A 20,455-nucleotide genomic window follows, 5' to 3' on the forward strand; every position below is an offset into this window, starting at 1 on the left:
CACTCTGAATCCCTCACTTTAATAGAATCATAGAGCTGGAAGAGACCTCAGGAGGTCATCAAGTCCAGCTCCCTGGACCAATGCAGGACCAATCCCAACTAAATCAACCCAGCCAGGGCTTTGTCAAGTCAAGAATTAAAAACCTCTAGGGGTGGAGATTCCACCATAATAGCACATGTCAGGTTTGCAAATTCTTTCAGACAATCTTATTTACACAAGGGCTTGACCCTTACCTCTCTCCTCCTACTTGGTATTGCCGTGAACTCTGACATTACAACTGATTTTCATGGCAAACTATTGTCAAATTTAGTATTATTGCCCCATCACCATATATTTCCTTATTCTTAAAATTCAGATAATTTAAGTTACAAGGCAAAAATGGTGGGGACCATTTTTTGTAAGACATAATGCATCAAGAAAATGTTCAGAGACTTTTTGTCCAAGTGCAAGCCTCTGGATTTTAATGACTGTCAAAACTTATGTCTGATGGCCCCATAATAGTCTCTGGCAGAGCATCACTTTGGAGTAATTTTAGGTGGATTAGCTGAGTGCTGATCCTTTGAGAGGTCAAAAAAAAATTAAACACACCATCACAATCAAACTAGATTGCTTAGAGACTTCTCTTTTCATGTACTTACTTACTTAGGATCCAGCAGAAGAAGCTGGACATGTGGGAATTACTCAAGTTCATATCTGAATAAAAGCAATAGGCATACAGAAAATGACAGTCTTCCTCCTTACCAAAGACATCAAAACTTGGACCAGAAATAGCAGCAGTACTAAGATATAAAACGTTATTTTCCATTTCTAATTCTGAAGATTCTATGGCTGGCTTTTTATACAAAGAGTAATTTTATTCCCTAGGTTTTCTCCCATATTAAACTCCATGTTATTATATTAAGTACTTAACACTGTGTTCCCTCCCACCAGGGCTTATTGACTTAAAATTACACTTCTGTTGAATCTTACTGACAAGCTTATGGTTAGGTCAGTTATGAGGCCCAGGCCCACCAAATTACATACAACATAATGTCCTTTAAACTTAAGCAAGGTGAAAACTTCTCAAATGCACAGCCACTGAGCAAAGCACTTTTCTTTCTATATCAAAGGTAAATATATCATAGTGTCCCTGTGCCCTAAACCTTGGCATATTCTGACCTTTAAAGTATGTGTTAATTTCAGAAGATTGTTTTAAAAGTGACTTATCTAGAAACACATTATGCAAAATAAATTTAATAGTACCAGGTATATATCATATCATCTGAATGGATTTCACCCACAAACAGGATTTATGGAATTGTAAATTCTATAAGTATTTTGATAGGTTTTATTAGTAGTAGTTCAGTCAGCAAGAAGCAACGTTTGTTCTGATGTCCCATCCCTTTATTAACCATCCTCGTAGAAGTCGTCATTAATGTGTCATCTAACTTTAATTGCCTTTCCCAAGTCCATCCTTCATGTGTACATCTGTAGCAATACCAGGGTGCATAAATTCTCATATGTAGGGAAGTTAAATGTAGTCAATGGATTTTCCATCAACTAGTTGATAAGCAGAGGAGCCCCAGTGAGGTTGACCCGATGTGAGCGGAGAATCAGCTGTCCCAGCTTGCGCCTAGTCCCCCACAGCTGCTCTTCTGATTTTGAAATGTGTTAAGAGCTGGCAGGCTTCAGCTGATTCCCGGCTCACGCCCAGTTCCCCGCTATCCCCCTGCCTCCTGCAGAGATTAAGGGGGAAACCGGCTTTTAAGTTGCTCCACCCCCAGCACTGGCTCCTGCTCCCCGCCCTCCTTGTTGCCTCTGATAGAGGCAGCAAGTAGGGGGGAGCAACTAGTTGACTATTCGATAAGTTTTTGCTTATCGGATAGTCAACTAGTTGCTTACCTCCCTATTCATATGTAAAGTGACTACACTTTTAGTTATATATAAATATAACCATTTATTTTGATTTACATTTCTTTCCAGTCTTGGGAGTAGCAAGAGTCTACTATTCCACTGGAAAATGCTTCTTTACTCATACTTTGGATTCAGCTAGCTCTGCAGAGAGCCTGGAAGCAGGCAGAAGTAGCAGAATTCAAAGGCAAGCAACTCCTGCTTCACCAACAGATCCAACACGGTTTGAGTTTCTGTCCCTGTTTACGTTAGGGGAAAGGGAAGTAGATCCTATGAGTAAGAGGAAAACACATCTATGCTGTTTCAAGCTGTAAATATGCAGAAAGAGACTGCACTGGGGTCAGGTTCTTCATTAACTTCCCCTGAAACAAGAGAATAAGGTTGTTTAAGGGCCATCCACAATCATATGCGGTAGGGAGATAAAAAGAACAGCATGTCCTATGATCAAAAGATACAGAGAAGTAAATAATTTTCCATTCACAAAGGTTGAAGAACCTGGCAAGTATAATTTGCATTACCATTGTTAGGAGTGCAGCTAAAGGCAGAAGGTAAGTAAATTAGCAATGCCACATACAAGAATAGGAGAACTTCAAATGTACATGAAACTAACACACACCATAATTTATATATGAATAATCTAACCTAGATAATGCTATAAATCAGGGAAGATTAGAATATTACTTAATTTTAATTATAGAGTCATACATTATATCTCCAATGAATTATCTCTTCTTTCTAATCTCTTCCAGAAATCACTGCTCAGTTAGTATATTTATAGTTTGAGATTTCTAGACTTTATTAATGATGGAAGCACTGGTCAAAAGTAACTGCCAAAATAGCATCTGCTATTAGTCCAGAATGAAAATATGATTAGGGATATAAAAGGTTAACTAGTAAGCCTCACCTTTAAAATGGTTGCAGTTAACTGATAGGGACTGGGCAGCAGGCTGCTCTAGCCCCATGGCAGGGGCTGTTCTGGCCAGCCGGCTAAGGCAGCCCTTGTCTGCAGGGGGCCCAGCTCAGCTGCCCCATTGCAGATTACACATTGTGACTCCCCAGAAATGGGGCCCACTCCCAGAAAGCTTGCTGCAATAATGTTTCTCCTCAGTTGGCAAAGAGATCAAGGGTCCCAGCACAGCTCCACATGGCTACTCCTAGCTTGTTGTAAAGATTGCTGGAATAATATTGCTTGAAGTCATGGAATCATAGGGTATGTCTAGACCGCATCCCTCCTGTTGGCAGAGGGATGCAGATTAGGCAGGTCGACATTGCAAATGAGGCAGGGATTGAAATATCCTGTGCCTAATGTGCATACAAATGGCTGCCGCGTTTTGCCGACTCAGCACTTTGTTGGCAAAAAGCGGCAGTCTAGAGGGGGATCTGTCGAGAAAGAAAGCCTTTTTCGACAGATCCTGTAAACCTCCTTGCAGGAGGCATAAGGGATCTGTCGAGAAAGGCTTTCTTTCTCAACAGATTCCCCTCTAGACTGACGCTTTTTGAAGACAAAGTGCTGAGTCGGCAAAATGCGCCAGCCATTTTTATGCAAATTAGGCAAGGGATATTTCAATGTCGACCTGACTAATCTGCATCCCTCTGCAGACAGAGGGATGCACTCTAGACATACCCATAGGGGTGAAAGAGACCTCAGGAGATCGAGTCCAATTCCTGGGCCAAAACAGGACCAACCCCAACTAAATCATCCCAACCAGGGCTTTGTCAAGATGAGACTTAAAAATCTATATGGCTGGAGATTCTAACACCTCCCTAAGGTAACCCATTCCAGTGCTTCACCACTCTTCTGGTAAAATAGTTTTGCCTAATATCCAAACTATACCTCCCCCACTGTAACTTGAGACCATTGCTCTTTGTTCTGCCATCCCTCACTACTGAGAACAGCCTCTCTCCATCCTGTTTGGAACCTCCATTCAGGAAGTAGAAAGTTGCTATCAAATCCCTCCTCGCTCTTCTCTTCTGCAGACTAAATAAGCCCAAATCCCTCAAGCTCTCCTTATAAGTCAAGTGATTCAGCTCCCTAATCATTTTTGTTGCCCTCTGCTGGACCCTCTCCAATGTGTCCACATGCTTTCTCTAGTGGAGGGCCCAGAACTGGATGCAATACTCCAGATGTGGCCTCACGAATGCCGAATAAAGGGAATAACAACTTCTCTAGATCAGCTGGAAATGCTCCTTCTAATACACCCAAATATGCTATTAGCCTTCTTGGCTACAAGGGCACACTGTTGACTCTCATCCACTAATTCCTAGGGCCTTTTCTGCTGAACTGCTACTTAGCCATTCGGTCCCTAGCCTGTAACAATGCTTGGGATTCTTCAGTCCCACGTGCAGGACTCTGCACTTGTCCTTGTTGAACCTCATCAGATTTCTTTTGTCCCAATCCTCCAATTTGTTTAGGTCACCCTACCTTCCAATGTATCTGCCTCTCCTCCTAGCTTATCAACATAGTCTAACATAGCAACAGTACCAACCTTAGCTCCATGCTGCCTTTAAAACAGAGAAGGGGCCATCCATTCAACTTGACCCAGAACAATTTGGCACACTGGTAAACAAAACAGGTGAGTCACAGATACCCACAATGCAGTGTGGGACACCTGCTGATACCAAAGTTGTGAGCTGCAATATCATCACACTCATATGAACCAGAGACCAAACTAGCTTAATTTGCCTCAAATTTAGTAAACTTTGAAAAAGCACTACAGAGATCGTGATAACTGTAGAGTTAGTGTGCTGAAATGGATTCTGGCATGTGTGCAGACATTTTCTGACCAGATCTAGTTGAGTAAGTACAGATTAATAACCCACTCACTCCCAGTAGACAAATGTGTAGATTACTACAGCGACTGCATTTAGTTATAATAGATGGAGTCTGTGGTAACTTAATGGGAGTGACTTTCAAATGACGAGTATGAGTATAACGAGATTGCAATGAACACCCATAGTTGGCCCATGCCAGCTTACTTAGGACCTTGGGGCTTTAAAATTGAAGTGTAGCCATTCAGGCTGGGACTGGAAATTTTATAGTCCGCAGCTTGAGCTCCATAAGCCTGAGCCAGCCAACACAGGTCAGACACAGGTATTTAATTGCAATGTAGACATATCCTACATTTTAAAAAACCCTGTTGGACACAGTTAGGTGTCTTCTTCTTTTCCCTTAGCTCCTATGAGAGCACAGGCCATCAACAATTTCTTTCCAAGCCTCTCTGTCTTGTCCCACCTTTTCTAATTCTCTCTAGCTTTTGCCCATGTTCCTCACATTCACATCCATGTCTCTTCTCCAACTCTTCTTTGGTCTTCCTCTTCCCCTTTTTCCCTGTGGGTTCCAGTATAGGGATCGTCTGGTAATGTTAGTTGGTGGCTTCCTCAGTGCATGGCCAATCCTTTGCTACCTTCTTCTCAAAGTCTCTTGCTCTCCTGGGCATTGCCCTGCTCTTTCCCATAAGCTAATGTTTGTAACCTTGTCAGACCACCTCAGACCAAGTGGTAGATGTGCATACTAGGAAATGGGGAATATTAACACTTTTTACAACTCCACAGCAGAACAGAAATCCAGCTGAGAGGAAATCTGTCTACACCCATGCGTATAGGCGTCCTTCACTCCTTGACCAGTTCCAAAAGCATACTAGCTTTGAAATAAGCTGCAGACCTCTCAGCTGAATAATCAGGAAAGTGTATGGGACATATTCAGGCCAGCAGTCCCACAAATTGTTTATTGCTGGATAGATTCCCTAAGCACTATTTATACTCAATTTTCTCTGAATACATAAGTTCAAGGGTTCCATATAAATATTAAAACTGGTATTTTATTTCTCTTCTAAGAATTTGAATTTATGGTCCAAAAAGTTTACATGCTGCCCTGTTTCTAATGAACAGTATGAAATAGTTATCCTTATATTTCAATTTCAGAACAAAATATTTTATTTGAATGCAATTTATGAATCTGGTTGAAATTAATTCATCATCCACATTTCTTAACATAAATGTGTTAAATCTGAAAAAATACACAGAGAAAAACAGTCGTTTTTCATTTTCATAGATTATTATGCATGTGGATAATGGCTTTATGGATGTTTGAAGAACATCAGGGCACAAGCATAAAACTATATGTCAATTCATTTCTCTTAGCTACTTGATCTTGGGAATGAGTTCAAAGTGTATAACAGCTGCAATCTGACTGTTGACAACTTCTTAATATGTTAAGAAATTTATACTACACTACAGACATTTGTTTCCTACAGGGTATTAGTTGAAAAGCTTCTAGTTAACTTGACCTAAAAATCAGAGGCACATTAAATGCTTAAATCCCCAGCTCACTGTTTGCAGTATTTTTATGCTAAGAGTATCTGAAAGGCAGTCTTTCCTGTGCTGAATTAAGTAAATGAGGGCTAAAGTGCTGCTTACCTACAAGCACTGAGTTACTTCCAATCCAATAACGCTGTTCAGCCTTTGTATCAAAGCAGTCTTGACAGTTCTTGTTTTAAATAGCATCCACAGTTTCCTCCCACAAAAGAACAAGATGTCAAACTCAGTGCAAATGGAGAAATTATGTCAGTGCTAGACTAGACATAAATGAATCCTGTCAAGTTCACTCCACATGAAAGGTGAACTGCAGCCTCATAGGGTAAGTCTATAGAGCTTGCAGAATTGAGCCTCTCAGCCCTGGTCGGCAGACTCAGGCTAACAGCGCTCACACTAGCACTCTAAAAATAGCTGTTTAGACAGTGCTTTGAAGCTGCAGCTTCACAGCCCAAGCTCCAACTGTTACGTATAGTGCGTGAGCATTTAGGTAGAGTACAGGTAACATAACGGTGTTAAAGACAGATTGTAATCATTCAGATAAATATGAGTATCTCTACACAATCAATGTACACTTAGTCTTGAGCTTGATCAACTTATGGGGTCTTACAAGAGATATCCCACATCCAAAGTCATAGAGCAAACCTTTCTTTATTCACATTTGCACATTACATATTTACTATACATTGTATCACACATTTTGGGAATGGCTTTGTTGCTTTTTAGGGACAATTCCCTGTACCACGTACTCTGTCCATGCACACTGAGATAGTACCTCATCTTTATCTTCTCAGTTAATCTTATCCACTTTTATCATTTCCAATGGTGTTCAATTTTATCTTAGGTAATACAGACCAAAATACTGATATATTTACCTCCCTAATGCGGTCTCCCAAGAAATGAGGCCTCACCCATGTCTAATTACTCATGCAATGCCAGGCCTACAATATTGTTCTAGAAGTACCTGAAAAAGTTAATTTTCTCCTGCTGGAGGATGGTGCTGCATATACATCCCTGAACTTTGGAATATTCAATGTATCCAATGGCTTTTCATCCATTGGCTTTTCTGCGCAGAATCTTGAAAAGGGAGCCATTTAATGGCATAAGACAGTAATTATAAATGTGGCAGCACTGCACGGAGAGAGAGAGAGGCAGGCAGTCTGTAAGGTCCAAAGTCATGTAGGGCTATATAGGTCTAAGCAGCATTTCCCAAACTATGGGCCTCGGCCCGATACCGGGCCACGGGAAAAAAATACCGGGCCTCAGCATGGCTGGTGGCTGCTGGCAGGGCCGGCCTCAGGCCGATTCGGGCCCTGCACCCCTGAACCCGGAAGTGCCAGCTGGGTCTCTCCCTCAGTTCTGCCTGGTGCGCCCCCTCCCCGCGTGTCCTCCCACCCCACCCCCAGAGCGTCCCAGCCGTGCACGGCTCCTCCTCCCGCCTGCTGCTGCCCATGTGCGGCGTTTCACGTGGGCGGGGAGGACACCCGGGCTTGACGTGACGTCACGGCCCGAGATTTTAAAAGTCTTCCGAGGCACGTGGCGGGGCCACCCTGGCTCGGGCTGCCTCTGGCCGCCTCTGGCCCCACAATGTAGAAGTCAGAAGGTAGGGAACGGGCTTGGGCGGAGGCAAGGAGGAGGCAGCGGTGGCAGCGGCGGGCTTGTGCGGAGGGGGAGGAGTGGAAGGAGAAGGGGCTTGGGAGGAGAAGGCCCCAAGGGACAGGGTGCAGGAGAGAGAGACAAATGCCAGGGGGCCAAGTGCAGACAATGAGGGAAAGGGCAGGAGTGGAGATGTCAGTGGGAGGGGGGACAGGGTGATGCTGGGAGAGGAGAGGAGAGGAGAGGAGAGGGGAAGGGCATTGGGGGCTGGAGGAGGAGGTGCTGGGAGAAGGCTTGAAAGAAGGGGTGGGGATGGAGCAAGTGATGTGTGAGGGCTCAGAGGGGCAGGAGGGATGGGGCAGAGAGTGCTGAGGGGGTGGGTATCAGGGAAAGAGAGGGCAAAGGGGGCAGGGGCAGTAAGGGAAGGAGGAGGCACCAGGAGGGTGCAGGGCTAAGGGAAGGTGCAGGTGCCAGGGGATTCTGGGGTGAGGAGGAGGGGAGAGCCGGCCACCGGAAGCAGCACTGGACGGGGGAATCGGGGAAGGCTGGGGAGACTGGGAGTCGGTGGAAGCAGGGCTGCCGGGGGGTGCGAAGTTGGGGGCAGGGAGCTGGCCGGGGAACATGGGGGCGGGGAGAAGAAGCGGCCTCTGGAAGGAGGGCTGGATGCAGGCAGTGGGGCTGGCCAAGGGAGATTGGGAGGAGAAGTGGACCTGGCTGCCCGGGAGGGGGTTAAGGGAAGTGGGGCTGGCCAGTGGCACAGCGGGGGGAGCAGGAGGAGGAATGAATCGGCCTGCGGGGAGTGGGACTGACCTGGCCATATGTAGATCTTGGGACGCTGCCCCTGTTCCCCCCTTGCCCCCTGCATGAGTTAGTCCAGCCTGGGGATTCTATTGTCCCCACCCCCCCCACACACACACTCCCCCTCGAGTAGTTGCGAACTATCTGGCTGGTAGACACACTCATGCAGCCTGAGCACATTTACCAGCCAGGCAGTTCGAAACTACAAACTGATACATCTAGTAATAATACAACTTACCTAATGAGAAAATACTAGACATGTTATATGTCTGGTATTTTCTCAGTTTGTTTTTTATGTGTTTATATTTTTGGGCTGCAAAAAACCAGAATTGGGGAAAAAAAAAAAGGGTTCCAACTAAAGTAAAAAGTTTCGAAAACCCTGGTCTAACCAGCTGTCTATCTGTCTTACAGTCCATTTATCCAATCCATATTCCTTAACTTGCTGGCAAGAATATTGTGGGCGACCATATCAAAAGCTTTGCTAAAGCTGGCACTGGGGGTTTTGGGAGGACCAGAAACAACTTATTTGAATATTCATCATTTGATTAATGAATATGCAAATATGCAAATGAACATTACCGGTCCTCCAAAAGTTCGTGAATGGATTTACTGGTTCCCGTGTCAAAAAGTTTGGGAACTCCTGGTCTAAAGCAACACCTTAAACTACTCTCAGAAAGCAAAAGGCAACCAGCATAGCTCAAAGTATTGGTGTGATGTATTAAAAATATTTTGGTTTAATATTCATGATGGCCCTTTGTGATTATTTTTTTAAATATAGACATAATATAACATGCCTTCCACTTCAGATAGCTCATTTTGCTGTCCAATGCTCTCTGGCCTTAGTGACTATTTAAATCTGTGTTTCAACACCATTGATCCTGACAATTAAATTTCTAAGGATACCTCATGTTTATTACTAATGAAGAGCAAATCTGAGATTACTACCTTTCCCATAACTTCCTGCAATGGAGACTAATACAAAGAAGTGATTTTGTTTCTCTGTAACATTCTTATTCATATTAATGGTTACCTCTAATTCCAAATATTCCGCCAGATCCAGTCATTTGATCACAGACTTCAGTCTTCTGACATATTAAGGATTTTTAAAATTAATTTTTGTTTTTGGCTATTTCTTTTTGATATCTCTATTAGCCATCCTAATTTCCATCTTTTTTTTCCCCATCTGCCATAGTTCTTCGCTCCTTTCTATTGGCTTCAGATTTTGTACTCTCTTCTTTAATAAAGTTAGGGATTTTTGGGGAAGGCATATCTTCAGAGTATAACTCCATGATTAGACTAATTATTTTAATTTATTATTTCATCATTAATTATATTCTAACTTGATTACTCATTTTGTATAAAAATACACTTCCCAAATGTTAGCTGATTATTATCAGAAAAAGCTTTTGGTATAAACCCTCCCAAGATGATGTGAATCAATTAAATCATGATTTTTTTAGGCTACAAATCTCAAGGAGAAGGATCAGTTTTTTCTACAGTGTCTAGAACAATAAAATTTGATCTTGGCTGGGACACTGGGATGCATGATTTCCCTTTACAAAGCCACATACATATCATGTTCATCTACGTGTTTGGCATTTTTGTTCTTAACTATAGTTTGAACTGGTACTGAAGTTAGACACAGAACTAAAATGGCCAGAATAATTCTGGAGCCTTTTTTTTTTTTTTTTTTTAAATCAATGTTACATTAGCTATCCTCCAGTCATTTGGTACAGAGTCTGATTTAATCGATATGTTACATATCACAGTTAGTAGTTCTGCAGTTTCTACTTCGGATTTATATTCACACACATTCTACTTCAGGCCTCTTTCCATTCTACAAGCCAATATACATCATTTATTCTTTATTTCACCTTACTGCTGCCAGGCTTATTTTAATCCAGCATGCTGCTGAAAATGGTAGGCTGGATGTGGTATTCATTTTTTCTCATGACAGGGGTTTTATAGCAAGACATAGCTCCTAACTTTAAATTGTGCCAGTAACACGTGTGCTCACTGAAAAGCTTCTTTCGTGTTGCACTGGTTCATCAACATTAAAAGCTTCCAAAAGTAAATATCTTGTCCTTCAAATTAAAATCTTATCTACCATTAATTAAGTATTACTAAATTCACTGTTTCGAATTCAGTATTATGTATGTAGCTGGGTGTTATTAAGATGGTGTCATATTGACATCTTGTGGCATGAGTAAGTCACTACATGAATCAGTTTAAAAAATAATGCTTATTCAAAACTCACAGATATATATGTCTCACAATAGAGTTAAAATTTCTGCTATAGTGCATCATTTCTATTGCAGAATAACTTAAACATTTGCATAAAATAACTGACTTTTAAAATAGTCTTACTGTCTTTTCCTTTACAAAGAAAAAATATCTATTTTCTTTTGCTATCCCACATTTTAATGCATTCTACCCTAGCAATGTAAAGGGTGAAAGTGCACAAGCCTACAACATTCAAGAGACACAGATGTCCAAATTTGTAGCCAGAGCCCTTTAGAAAAGCCTTGATATTCGTGCAAAAATAATTCAATTGGATAGCTGTTTAAAAAAAAAAACAAATTTCCAAGAGAGTAACTTTGTTCTTCATCCATGTAGCTACTTCTACCTTCTCTTCATAGTCTCTAGCACTTTGTCAGTTTTTTTGACATTTAACTAGCCATCAGAATAACACAAAATTGTCACTGACAACAACTAAAATGGCCTTCCAGGGCTTCCTTTGTATTGTGTGAAAAGGCTATCCTACTAGCTATAAAGCTTCATCAATTCTGTATAATGTCAAGAAATTGATAGCTGTCGTTATCATTTCGCTCCACAGAAGAGAATGGAAAAGCAATGGTACTATTATTAAGGAAGCAAAGGCATTCTCACAGAGACATAAAATTAGTGATATTTCTTTTCAGATATATTTCTCTTATTGGAAATTTCTCACTGCTTATTAATGTTTGCTGAAACAATGTAAAAGTATTGTGATTTTCTTTATTACTCTATGGGAGCCAGAAGGGGCCTGTAATTGTTCATTAATATTTATAAAATACTTTGGGATTCCTCAATAGAAGTGAAGAGGATTTTTAATTATTTTAACTCTACTTTGTTTAATAGTGGCCATTTCTGTAACTTTTTGCCCTTCCCTTTACTTGGAAAATATTAATCATTTAGATTATTTCTCTGTTGACATTTTTTGACCAGAGCGTTAACTACTTGTGACAGGTTTTCTGAAGAGGTCTTTCTTGCATTTTTAATGCTCAGCTGTGTATTATTGTGAACATACAAGTTTATTTTTTTCTTCTTGAAGTCTTTTCTCATTTTTATATATTCAGGCTTTTCAGCTGCTTCAGATTATTATTTATACAGGATATCATAGCTAATGTTTGTGTTAACATATAATGGCTGCTAAGCATTCTGTATAGGGGATTTTCAATTTGCAGTATTTCATGTTCACAGTTATCAATGCATAAAACACACTGTTCAGTTGAACTGAACGTTCAGGATATATGATTGTAGTAAATGAACAGAGAATGATCGCTAATGAATTTGCAAATGATCTTGCAAAAAATTTTTGAATTTCCTATTCAAGTAAAAAAATGCAACAAAATCTCACTTAAGGAGATGACATGGGGGTGTGTCTAAACTATATCCCTCTGCTGAAAGAGGGATGTAGATTAGGCACATTGCTATTGCAAATGAAGTGGGGATTTAAATATTTTGCACTTCATTTTAATAGAAATGGCCACCGCTTTTTGCTGATGCGGCACTTTGCCGGCAAAAAGCAGCAGTCTAGACGGGGATCGGTCGACAAGGAAAGCCTTTTCCAACTGATCCCTTATGCCTCGTGCAATGAAGTTTACAGGATCGGTCGGAAAAGGCTTTCCTTGTCGACCAATCCCCGTCTAGACTGCTGCTTTTTGCTGACAAAGTACCGTATCAGCAAAAAGCGGCAGCCATTTCTAGTCAAATGCAGTGCAGGATATTTAAATCCCCGCTTCATTTGCAATAGAGATGTGCCTAATCTACATCCTCTGTCAGCGGAGGGATGTAGTTTAGACACACCCTAAGATGTTGCCACCTCACACAGTGACATAGCTAAGCCCCAAGACTCAAGTGAAACCTCACATTGAGACATCAGCTACCTAGCCAACCTGAAAAATAGGTTGAAAAATAATGACTTGTTCCTGATCTTGCAAACCATTATACAAAAGCTTAATTTTACTCACATGCATACTTCCAGTTCAATGAGAGGAAAGTTAAGCATGTGCTTCAGTGTTTGAAGTATTGGCTCCATAATTAGTAAGCTCCATAGTCTATCTGTAAAGAACTATGCACACTTGTAATGATATATAAAAACATTTTAAATTCAAGGATGTCCTCTTTTTAAAAAAAATCTGATTTATTGCTTTTTGAATGTAAATTACTGGGGTTAGTGTAGCTCTTCTCTTTAATTGCACAGAAATCACTTCAGCTATCGAGCCAGTTAGCACCTTACAATATTTCTCTAAGTGTAGTATTTCACAGGTGTGCATTAGTAGCTATTTCCTGTAGATATAGGTTTTGCATTTGTGCGAACTGACAACATCCTAAAAAAGATAATATGGAGACATGTGGAAACTGTTTAGCTTTTTTTTATTTGCCTAGTTCTCTTCTAGATGCTATAACATAAATTAAATAATAATGAATCAGAACAGTTAGTGACTGCCACAGAAGAGAAAAAAATCATGCACATTCACACTGAGAAGTTCTTGATGCTCTTGTAAAGTCAAGTTTAGCTAATAAATGTTGTATAGGCTATACAAAATGTGTGTAGAGGCAAACATCCATTTGCGAGTTAACTAACTTTCTTTTTCTCTGTCAAGCACTCAAGAGAACCCCTGCTACACACATACAACACAAACTGTAATCTGCGCAGAAGTCAGTCGCAAATAAGGTTATTTTCAAGACTGACACTGCACACAATTGTTCCATCATTTTGAAATAGAAAATTCAATTTGCTAACCTGATGGGACAGACTGTGACACTGTACCAGTCTTTGGGTTCCCCCAGACGGAGTGCCTAAGATCTGCATTACCTTCTGTCTGAGCAATGTTCTTAGGAAAAATTCTGCTGAGACAGATAATCCTCTGGAGTTCCAGAAGTTAATTACCAAACAGGACCTCGGGTCAGCTCTGAGAGACACTCCCAGCTGGAGGCTCATTTGGTACAGCTCAGAAGGAAGAGAATCAAGGGAGTTAAGTTAACCAGAAGCCAGAAAGCTGTGGGGAATCACAGGAGTTGCCCTCAATGCTTTGTACTATTTGTTGCATTTTTTAGATGACTGTTTGTAAACTACGGGGAAGGAACGTGCAGGTAGTGCCCTTTTACATATTGGTGTTTATCTGGATTAATCCAAAGAATCTTATCTTCAAAGGATGATTGTGTTCAACCCTGATCCTCCTCTAATGTTTCTAGGCATCCCAACTGGGGCCCTACCTACAGTGTAGTGGTCATTATGAAGGTGCTTTTCCCCTTTTATGTCCCTGCTTAGTGATGGACACATGCCAAAATGATGTGTAGGATGAAGAATCTTGGAGCTGCTCTCTCACATACACTTTTCATGGCAAGCTGCATGTCAGATATAGGCTGAATACTTACTTAATTCTTCATAGTATGACACCAGCAACAGGAACCTATTTGACTACAAGACTTATTTATTTCTTCTACCAACCAGAAGTTATTGCAGCTTGTTCAGAATGCAGTGCAATGTTCTCCACTTCCCCTTAGTGTCTTGAGTCTGCATGATAGTACATCACACTCACCTTAAGTTCTCTTCCTCCACCGTCTATAAGAAGGCAGACAACATGCCTTCCCCTCAAAGCAGGCCTCAAAAAGTAATTTACTCTAACAGTCTTGGTACACTTGTTTTTTAACTTCCCTAATCCTAAAGAGGAGGAGGAGGGGTACACAAAACATGGTTTTTCTATCCTGAGTTTGAATTTTTTTCTCCTGAAACTTATTTGTGTATGGAAGAAGAGCATTCAGCCCTTTGAAATTAGTCTTATTATACAGGTTGATCCTCTCTAATTCAGCACCCTCAGTACATGACTGGTGCAAAACCAGAGAATTTGCTGAATGACAGGAGGTCAATACTGTCTAGCAACATTACCAACACTTCCACTGCTTACTGGGCTCTTAAAAGACATTTAGGGGTAAATTAAGAGTCAAATGACAGCACAGAACACTAAGCGCCAGGACTGGTGACTGTAAACAAACTTCATGGGACCACGGGAAACTTGGCCACACTCATGATAAGTGGACATCCGGCTAACTAAAATCATGCTGGACCACAGATGTTGCCAGACCAGAGAGTGCCGTACTAGAGATTCAACCTGTACATGATTTACTTTCCACAGGACTCTGGCCCGATTCTTCACTGAGTTACATTAAGCATATGCAGTACGAGTCATTGAGGTAATAAGCCACACCAGCATAAAACGGCTGAAGAATGAGGCCCTTAAAAAATTACAATTACAAACACTGTACTACATTTTCCCCTTCTCCCACTTTTTGCCTTTTGTAATACTATGCATTTGGTCATACATTTTTAAGTTCTACTCTGAAATCCCTAGCACAATGACTGCAAAAAAACTACAATGGAAAGTTACACAGATTTCAGAAATACTTGGGTGTTGACTACAGCCTGAGGTTACATTCTATACTAAAAGAGGTCTAAAAAGTATTATACAGTTTTGAGGGTTCTGTTGTACTGTATATGCCAGCATTGGGTAAGGCTATATATTCCTGTACACTTATTGTGTTCTATAGTTATTAGAAGCAAAAACCTATCCACCATAGAGAAATGAAAGCCATTGAGGAAAGCCATTGCACTCACCAGGCTGTTCATTTTTGAAGATGATGAGCCAGCTCTTTGCTTCTGCAAGAAATTAAGGTCTTCTGTGTTTCCATCCTTTGGTTTTAAGATCATTCTGCTGCTTCCAGCATTGCCTTCTGAAGAGGACCTCAGGCGCTTCTCTATTAGTCTGCCTTCTCGGTAAGGACTGAAGCTACTAGCAAGATTAACTACAACACATAAGAAATCACAATTATATACAGATATTCACAAAAAGTATTTTCTTAAGAAAAAAGTCACATTGTTTGAAACACTTATGCTAAGTGGCAGATATTTAGCTATTTACTACATAACTGTGCTGTTTGTCTGTTCTAATAAGTATGTAAAATTATCAGGCAAATACTAGGCCAACAATCTACTGGGCTTTTCCCAAGACTCTAATTCTGTATGTCCAACCGGTGGATCAATACACAAGTTCACAACATGCAGAAGTCCCTCCACCTCTTCTCTGCTTAACTTTTCCAACACTGTTCTACTCAACTTTTCCTTCCCCTCCCCCACTTCCCAGCTAATCCACTTGTGCAGAGAACCTAAGTGGCTTTCCCTTTTCTTCAGGGCAGGCTCAGTCCCCCACCAGGTTTACAGAAAAACATGACTTAGCATGTTGTGCCTTGCATACTTTTCTGCATGGCAGGGAGACACTAATTTCAAGAGTGGACCTTCATTCAGTAACACTGTACAAGGCCCAGACATACTGGGCTGGGCTCCATCCTGCTTTCCCTCTTCTGGGCTCTCTTCTGTCCAAACCAAAACAAGAAAACCTGGGCGCTGCCTTTATCTCTAATGCAGCTGGGAGGCTGAATCCCAAGTTCCACCTCCAGATAAATTACTATGTTGAGGAAGAGGAGAAGAATTAGATTTTTAGCTGTGTGGAAGCAGGGGAGGGGTTTTAAAGAGCGGAGAAGTACAATAGCATAACAAATTATGTTGTTCTATAAAAGTGCCTCATTTTCTTATTGTAGAATGGGCAGGTGTTAATCCAAGATTTTTTATATATACATATACACACACACACACACACACACACACACACACACACACACATATATAATATGTAAGTAGATACATTTGCCATACTGGATCATGCTACCCCATCTACAATAAAACATTTCAAGTAAAATGATAATGACAAACAAAATACATTTCCTTTTGTTTAAATTCACATATACCTTTTATACTTATAAGTACCAATCTAAAAGAACACCATGAAAACTAAGAAAAGACCAAAAAAAAAATCACTCATTACTGTTTTTACCTAGTCATGTAATACACAATATAAGATTACTGTCTTTCAAATCTGTTTCTGTTTGTTCCATTTGTATATTTGACAGCATTGTTCATATAGTTAGTTTCACTTTTTTCCTTGTGTAAGTTCTCATTTTAAATGAGTTTTTCACTTCACAGCAACAAAGGAAGACAAATAACTTCTTATTGTTTTTAAGTAAAGTGTGATGGGAAAATCATAAAGAAAATAAGACAATGGACCTGTTTTCACTGCAGCTTTAGTTCATGGTGTAACTCCAGTGCTGCCCTTCTCATGACTCTTTTGCACAGACAAAAATTGCTGGCTTGGGTGAAGCAGTGATTCAAACTCATTGGCCATAAAGTACAGTATGCAGGTGGAAGCTCAAGTACTGGTAGTACTGACAGTACTTCTGCAGTGGGGACTCAGTTTTCCATGCTGCTCAGATACAGGATCTATGCAACTCAGGTACTGTTTGCTATTGTGAACTCTTTCCCTCAAGCTAGGCTAACTCAAGAGGCATTATGAGCTAACACTGCAGTGAAAATAAGCCCAGTGAAACAAAGGGCAAGACTAATATTTAGAACTTTTTAACTGATCTATGTAAATTGACTAACTTTACCAAACTGAAGATGCACCTTCTGTCAAAAGCTAGTTTGTTGCTTAAATTAGCCTGACAAGGCCATTCATCTGGTAAATGTGCCTGCCAATTGGTTTTGTGCATTTCTGCACGTATTCCTGCACTTTATAACCTCTGGTACCATATGATGTTAGTGACGTGCCTAAGCTAATAGGTATTTATGCACTCCTACACGTTTGCGTGCATTCTTTTGAAAATTTTAACATGACAAATGCAGTTTTGCCAAGTCTCTCAAATTTACTGAGAGTAACTTGATTTTGACCCCTGCTAAAAGCAGTCTCTTGATGATGCCTCCTTCATGCTACTTTGAGAAAGCAAAATAGGAGCACAATATATTCCAGTGCATGCCCTGCAGTTTAGAGGATGAGGTGTTTAACTGCAGGGCCAAAGACATAAGCTTTAAACTCAGATTTTCCACTGACTAATGTTAACATTTTTGGCACTTCATCATCCTGATTCTGAGTTAGTGTCATACTGCAACTGTGGAGGGTAATTATTATGCACCCATTTCACCAAAAAGGTGTGACAGAGCTTCCTGGAGGTCAGTGTAGGCAGATTTGGCAATAGAACTCAGTTCTTTAAGGTAGTCATAGCCATTTTATTTCACAATCTTTCAAAAGGAATAAACAAAATTTGGCACAGTAACACAATGCAGCCCAATGCCACCCTTTCACCATTAGACTGGTGCATCTACACGGGAACAAAACACCTGCAGTTTGCACAGGTCAACTGATTCGAGCTAACAGGGTTCAGATTGTGGGGCTAAATGCTGTAGTATGGAATTTTGGTTCGGGCTGGAGCACGGACTATTAAACCTGGTGAAAGTGGTAGGTCTCAGAGCCCGAACATCTACATTGCAATTTTTTACCTTGCACGCCAAGTTTGGGGAGCCTCAGAGAATTGACCCAGGGTCTGAGTCCCAGAACCCTAGCTTTTGTATTGCAGTGTAAATGTAACCCTAGAGTTTTTGACTCTGCTATACAGTCATCCTAAACGACAGGATTCTTCAGATTAAGTCCCACAAGGTCATGTGTTTACCATCGGTCATGAAGGGTTCCGTGCCTGCAGGTGACTCAAAGAGGCTATGCTATTGGTAACCTCTAGAAAACCACCTGCTCCCACAGCCATGAACAGAAACCAAGAATCCCAATACCTAGCGTTCTATAGCTGCCCCCAGTATTGCCAACCTCAGGAGATCAAAAATCATGTGTAAAGAGCCCCCTGCTCCCCAAAATCAAGAGATTCATTGGTCAAAATTATGTTGCTCATAAATTTTACAGAGTTGGCATCTCTATATTCATCACATACATTGAGACTGAACCATGGATGCTAAAAATCAGAAGACAGATTAGAAAACCATGGATTTAATATTTAAAAAGCAAAAGCACAATTTTGCTTCTTTCACTTTTTGGGTTGGCAATACTGCAAATGTGTTAATTTGCCAAGCAATTTTGAACACCTTTTTTAGGAGAATTGAGACAAGAGAGTCAGCTGACGTACCTTTAGAGTGATTTATTTCATGTCCCTGTTGTGTTTTAAATGATCGGAATTCAGAGGAGAAGGGAATAATCTTTGACTGTGTTACAGGAATTGTTTCTCTAATGTATTCTGGTAACGTCGTTTCGTGTTGGCCCCCACATAATCCATGTGTCTTAGAAGAGCAATCCACTGCTTTTTCTTCATGATTTAACACAAAAGTTTCTATTTGTGCATCTGCGGAGTTAATTTCTCCTATGTACCGGGCATCTTTAACAGGAAGTTCAATGGCTTGCAATAATACTTGTGTTTGATTAGCAGAAGTATTTTTAGGTAAGGTAATTGATTCAGTACTACAAAAGCCTGTATGATTCACTGGAGATATAAGAGCAGATAGGGAAGTACTTTCTACATGAACTGTTTTCCTCACATGAGCAACAGTGGGACTGAGGAAAATGTGTGAGGTAGAAGTATTATTGTCAAAGTTTTGTGTATACAGTGCTGGGTTTCCACAATTGGGTACCATGTCAACTTCTGAGACAGAATCTTCAGTCAATGCTAAAAATTCTGAAGGGGTCTGAACTGTGGTGAGGTCTGCAGAAAGTTGTGGTGATTGCAAAGAACTTTCTGCACATTCTGTTATCTCAGCAGATGGAGAGGATTTTACTTGTACAGGGTCACTTTCGACATATGGTTTAACCTCCAATAAGCATCCAGACTGTTGTACACAGGAAACTGACTGGCTCTGGGAGACTGGCTTTGAAAACCTGTAGTGTGATGAAAAAGATTTCGGGAGAAGTTTCCGTGAGGATTCCTTAATAGATCGCTTACTTTGCTCCTCAATAAACCCAGAGTCATCACCTTCATTTTTTTCAGAACGTATGCAATTTATAAATACATTCTTGTTAGCTGATGGCTCTTTCCCCTTTTCAAAGTCCTCTGTCAAAGATCTTGTTATCTTCTTGTTCCTTGAACTGCCAAAACCAACTGAATGCCTCCCTCTGCTTTTAACATGTTCCTCCAAGTTCAGTTTTTGGAAACTGTTTTGAGTTGACTGAGCACCATTTGAAATACATACATTCTGACTTGCAGATTCAGACTTCTGTTCACTTCCCTTCTTGTTGTGGAAGCTGATCGAAGGAGTGCGAAATATGCTCCTTCGCTTGCCTGTACTTCCTGAGCTTGAGTTAGTGCTAGAAGGAGAGGAACTATGGACACCCACAGTATTAACGGAGGAGGGTGAGGAAGGAAGCGAGTCATGTCTTCGACTAATACTTCTTCTGAATATTGGCAGTCGAGACACAAGAGTTGAACGTCTTGATCCTGAGTCCCCCATCAGGACCTGCAGTGTTCAGGACTCTAGACAGCCAATACACCAATCTAGGGTAAGGGGAAAAAAGATGTTTTAATAAACCATCCTAAATCATTGAACAGGCACATTTTAAGATAAATTTGAATATATGAATACATAAATGGCATTTTTATTATAAAAGTCTATTTTAAGTACAACTAGAAGTTGATTCATGTATTTTATGAATGGTACTTAGAACAACAAAATACATGTAGTTCTGAAACGTTGGCAATCAAACAGAAGTTGGGATAA

General features: G+C 40.7%; 1 protein-coding gene across 4 annotated transcripts in view; it reads right to left on the bottom strand.

Moving 5' to 3' along the window:
* Positions 1–20,455, bottom strand: part of CCSER1 (coiled-coil serine rich protein 1) — a 1,136,372-nt gene that overhangs the window by 997,199 nt on the left and 118,718 nt on the right. For all 4 annotated transcript variants that reach the window (XM_075929595.2, XM_075929596.2, XM_075929599.2 and 1 more), the window contains exons 2-3: positions 18,877–20,232; positions 15,476–15,663 (exon numbers count right to left, since the gene is read on the bottom strand). In XM_075929595.2, coding sequence (XP_075785710.2) covers positions 15,476–15,663; positions 18,877–20,188 — 1,500 coding nt within the window. In that variant the 5' untranslated portion in view covers positions 20,189–20,232. The remainder of the gene's footprint in view (positions 1–15,475; positions 15,664–18,876; positions 20,233–20,455) is intronic.

Source organism: Pelodiscus sinensis, chromosome 4, assembly GCF_052426305.1.
Source record: "Pelodiscus sinensis isolate ZL-2025 chromosome 4, ASM5242630v1, whole genome shotgun sequence".
Lineage (NCBI taxonomy): Eukaryota > Metazoa > Chordata > Testudines > Trionychidae > Pelodiscus > Pelodiscus sinensis.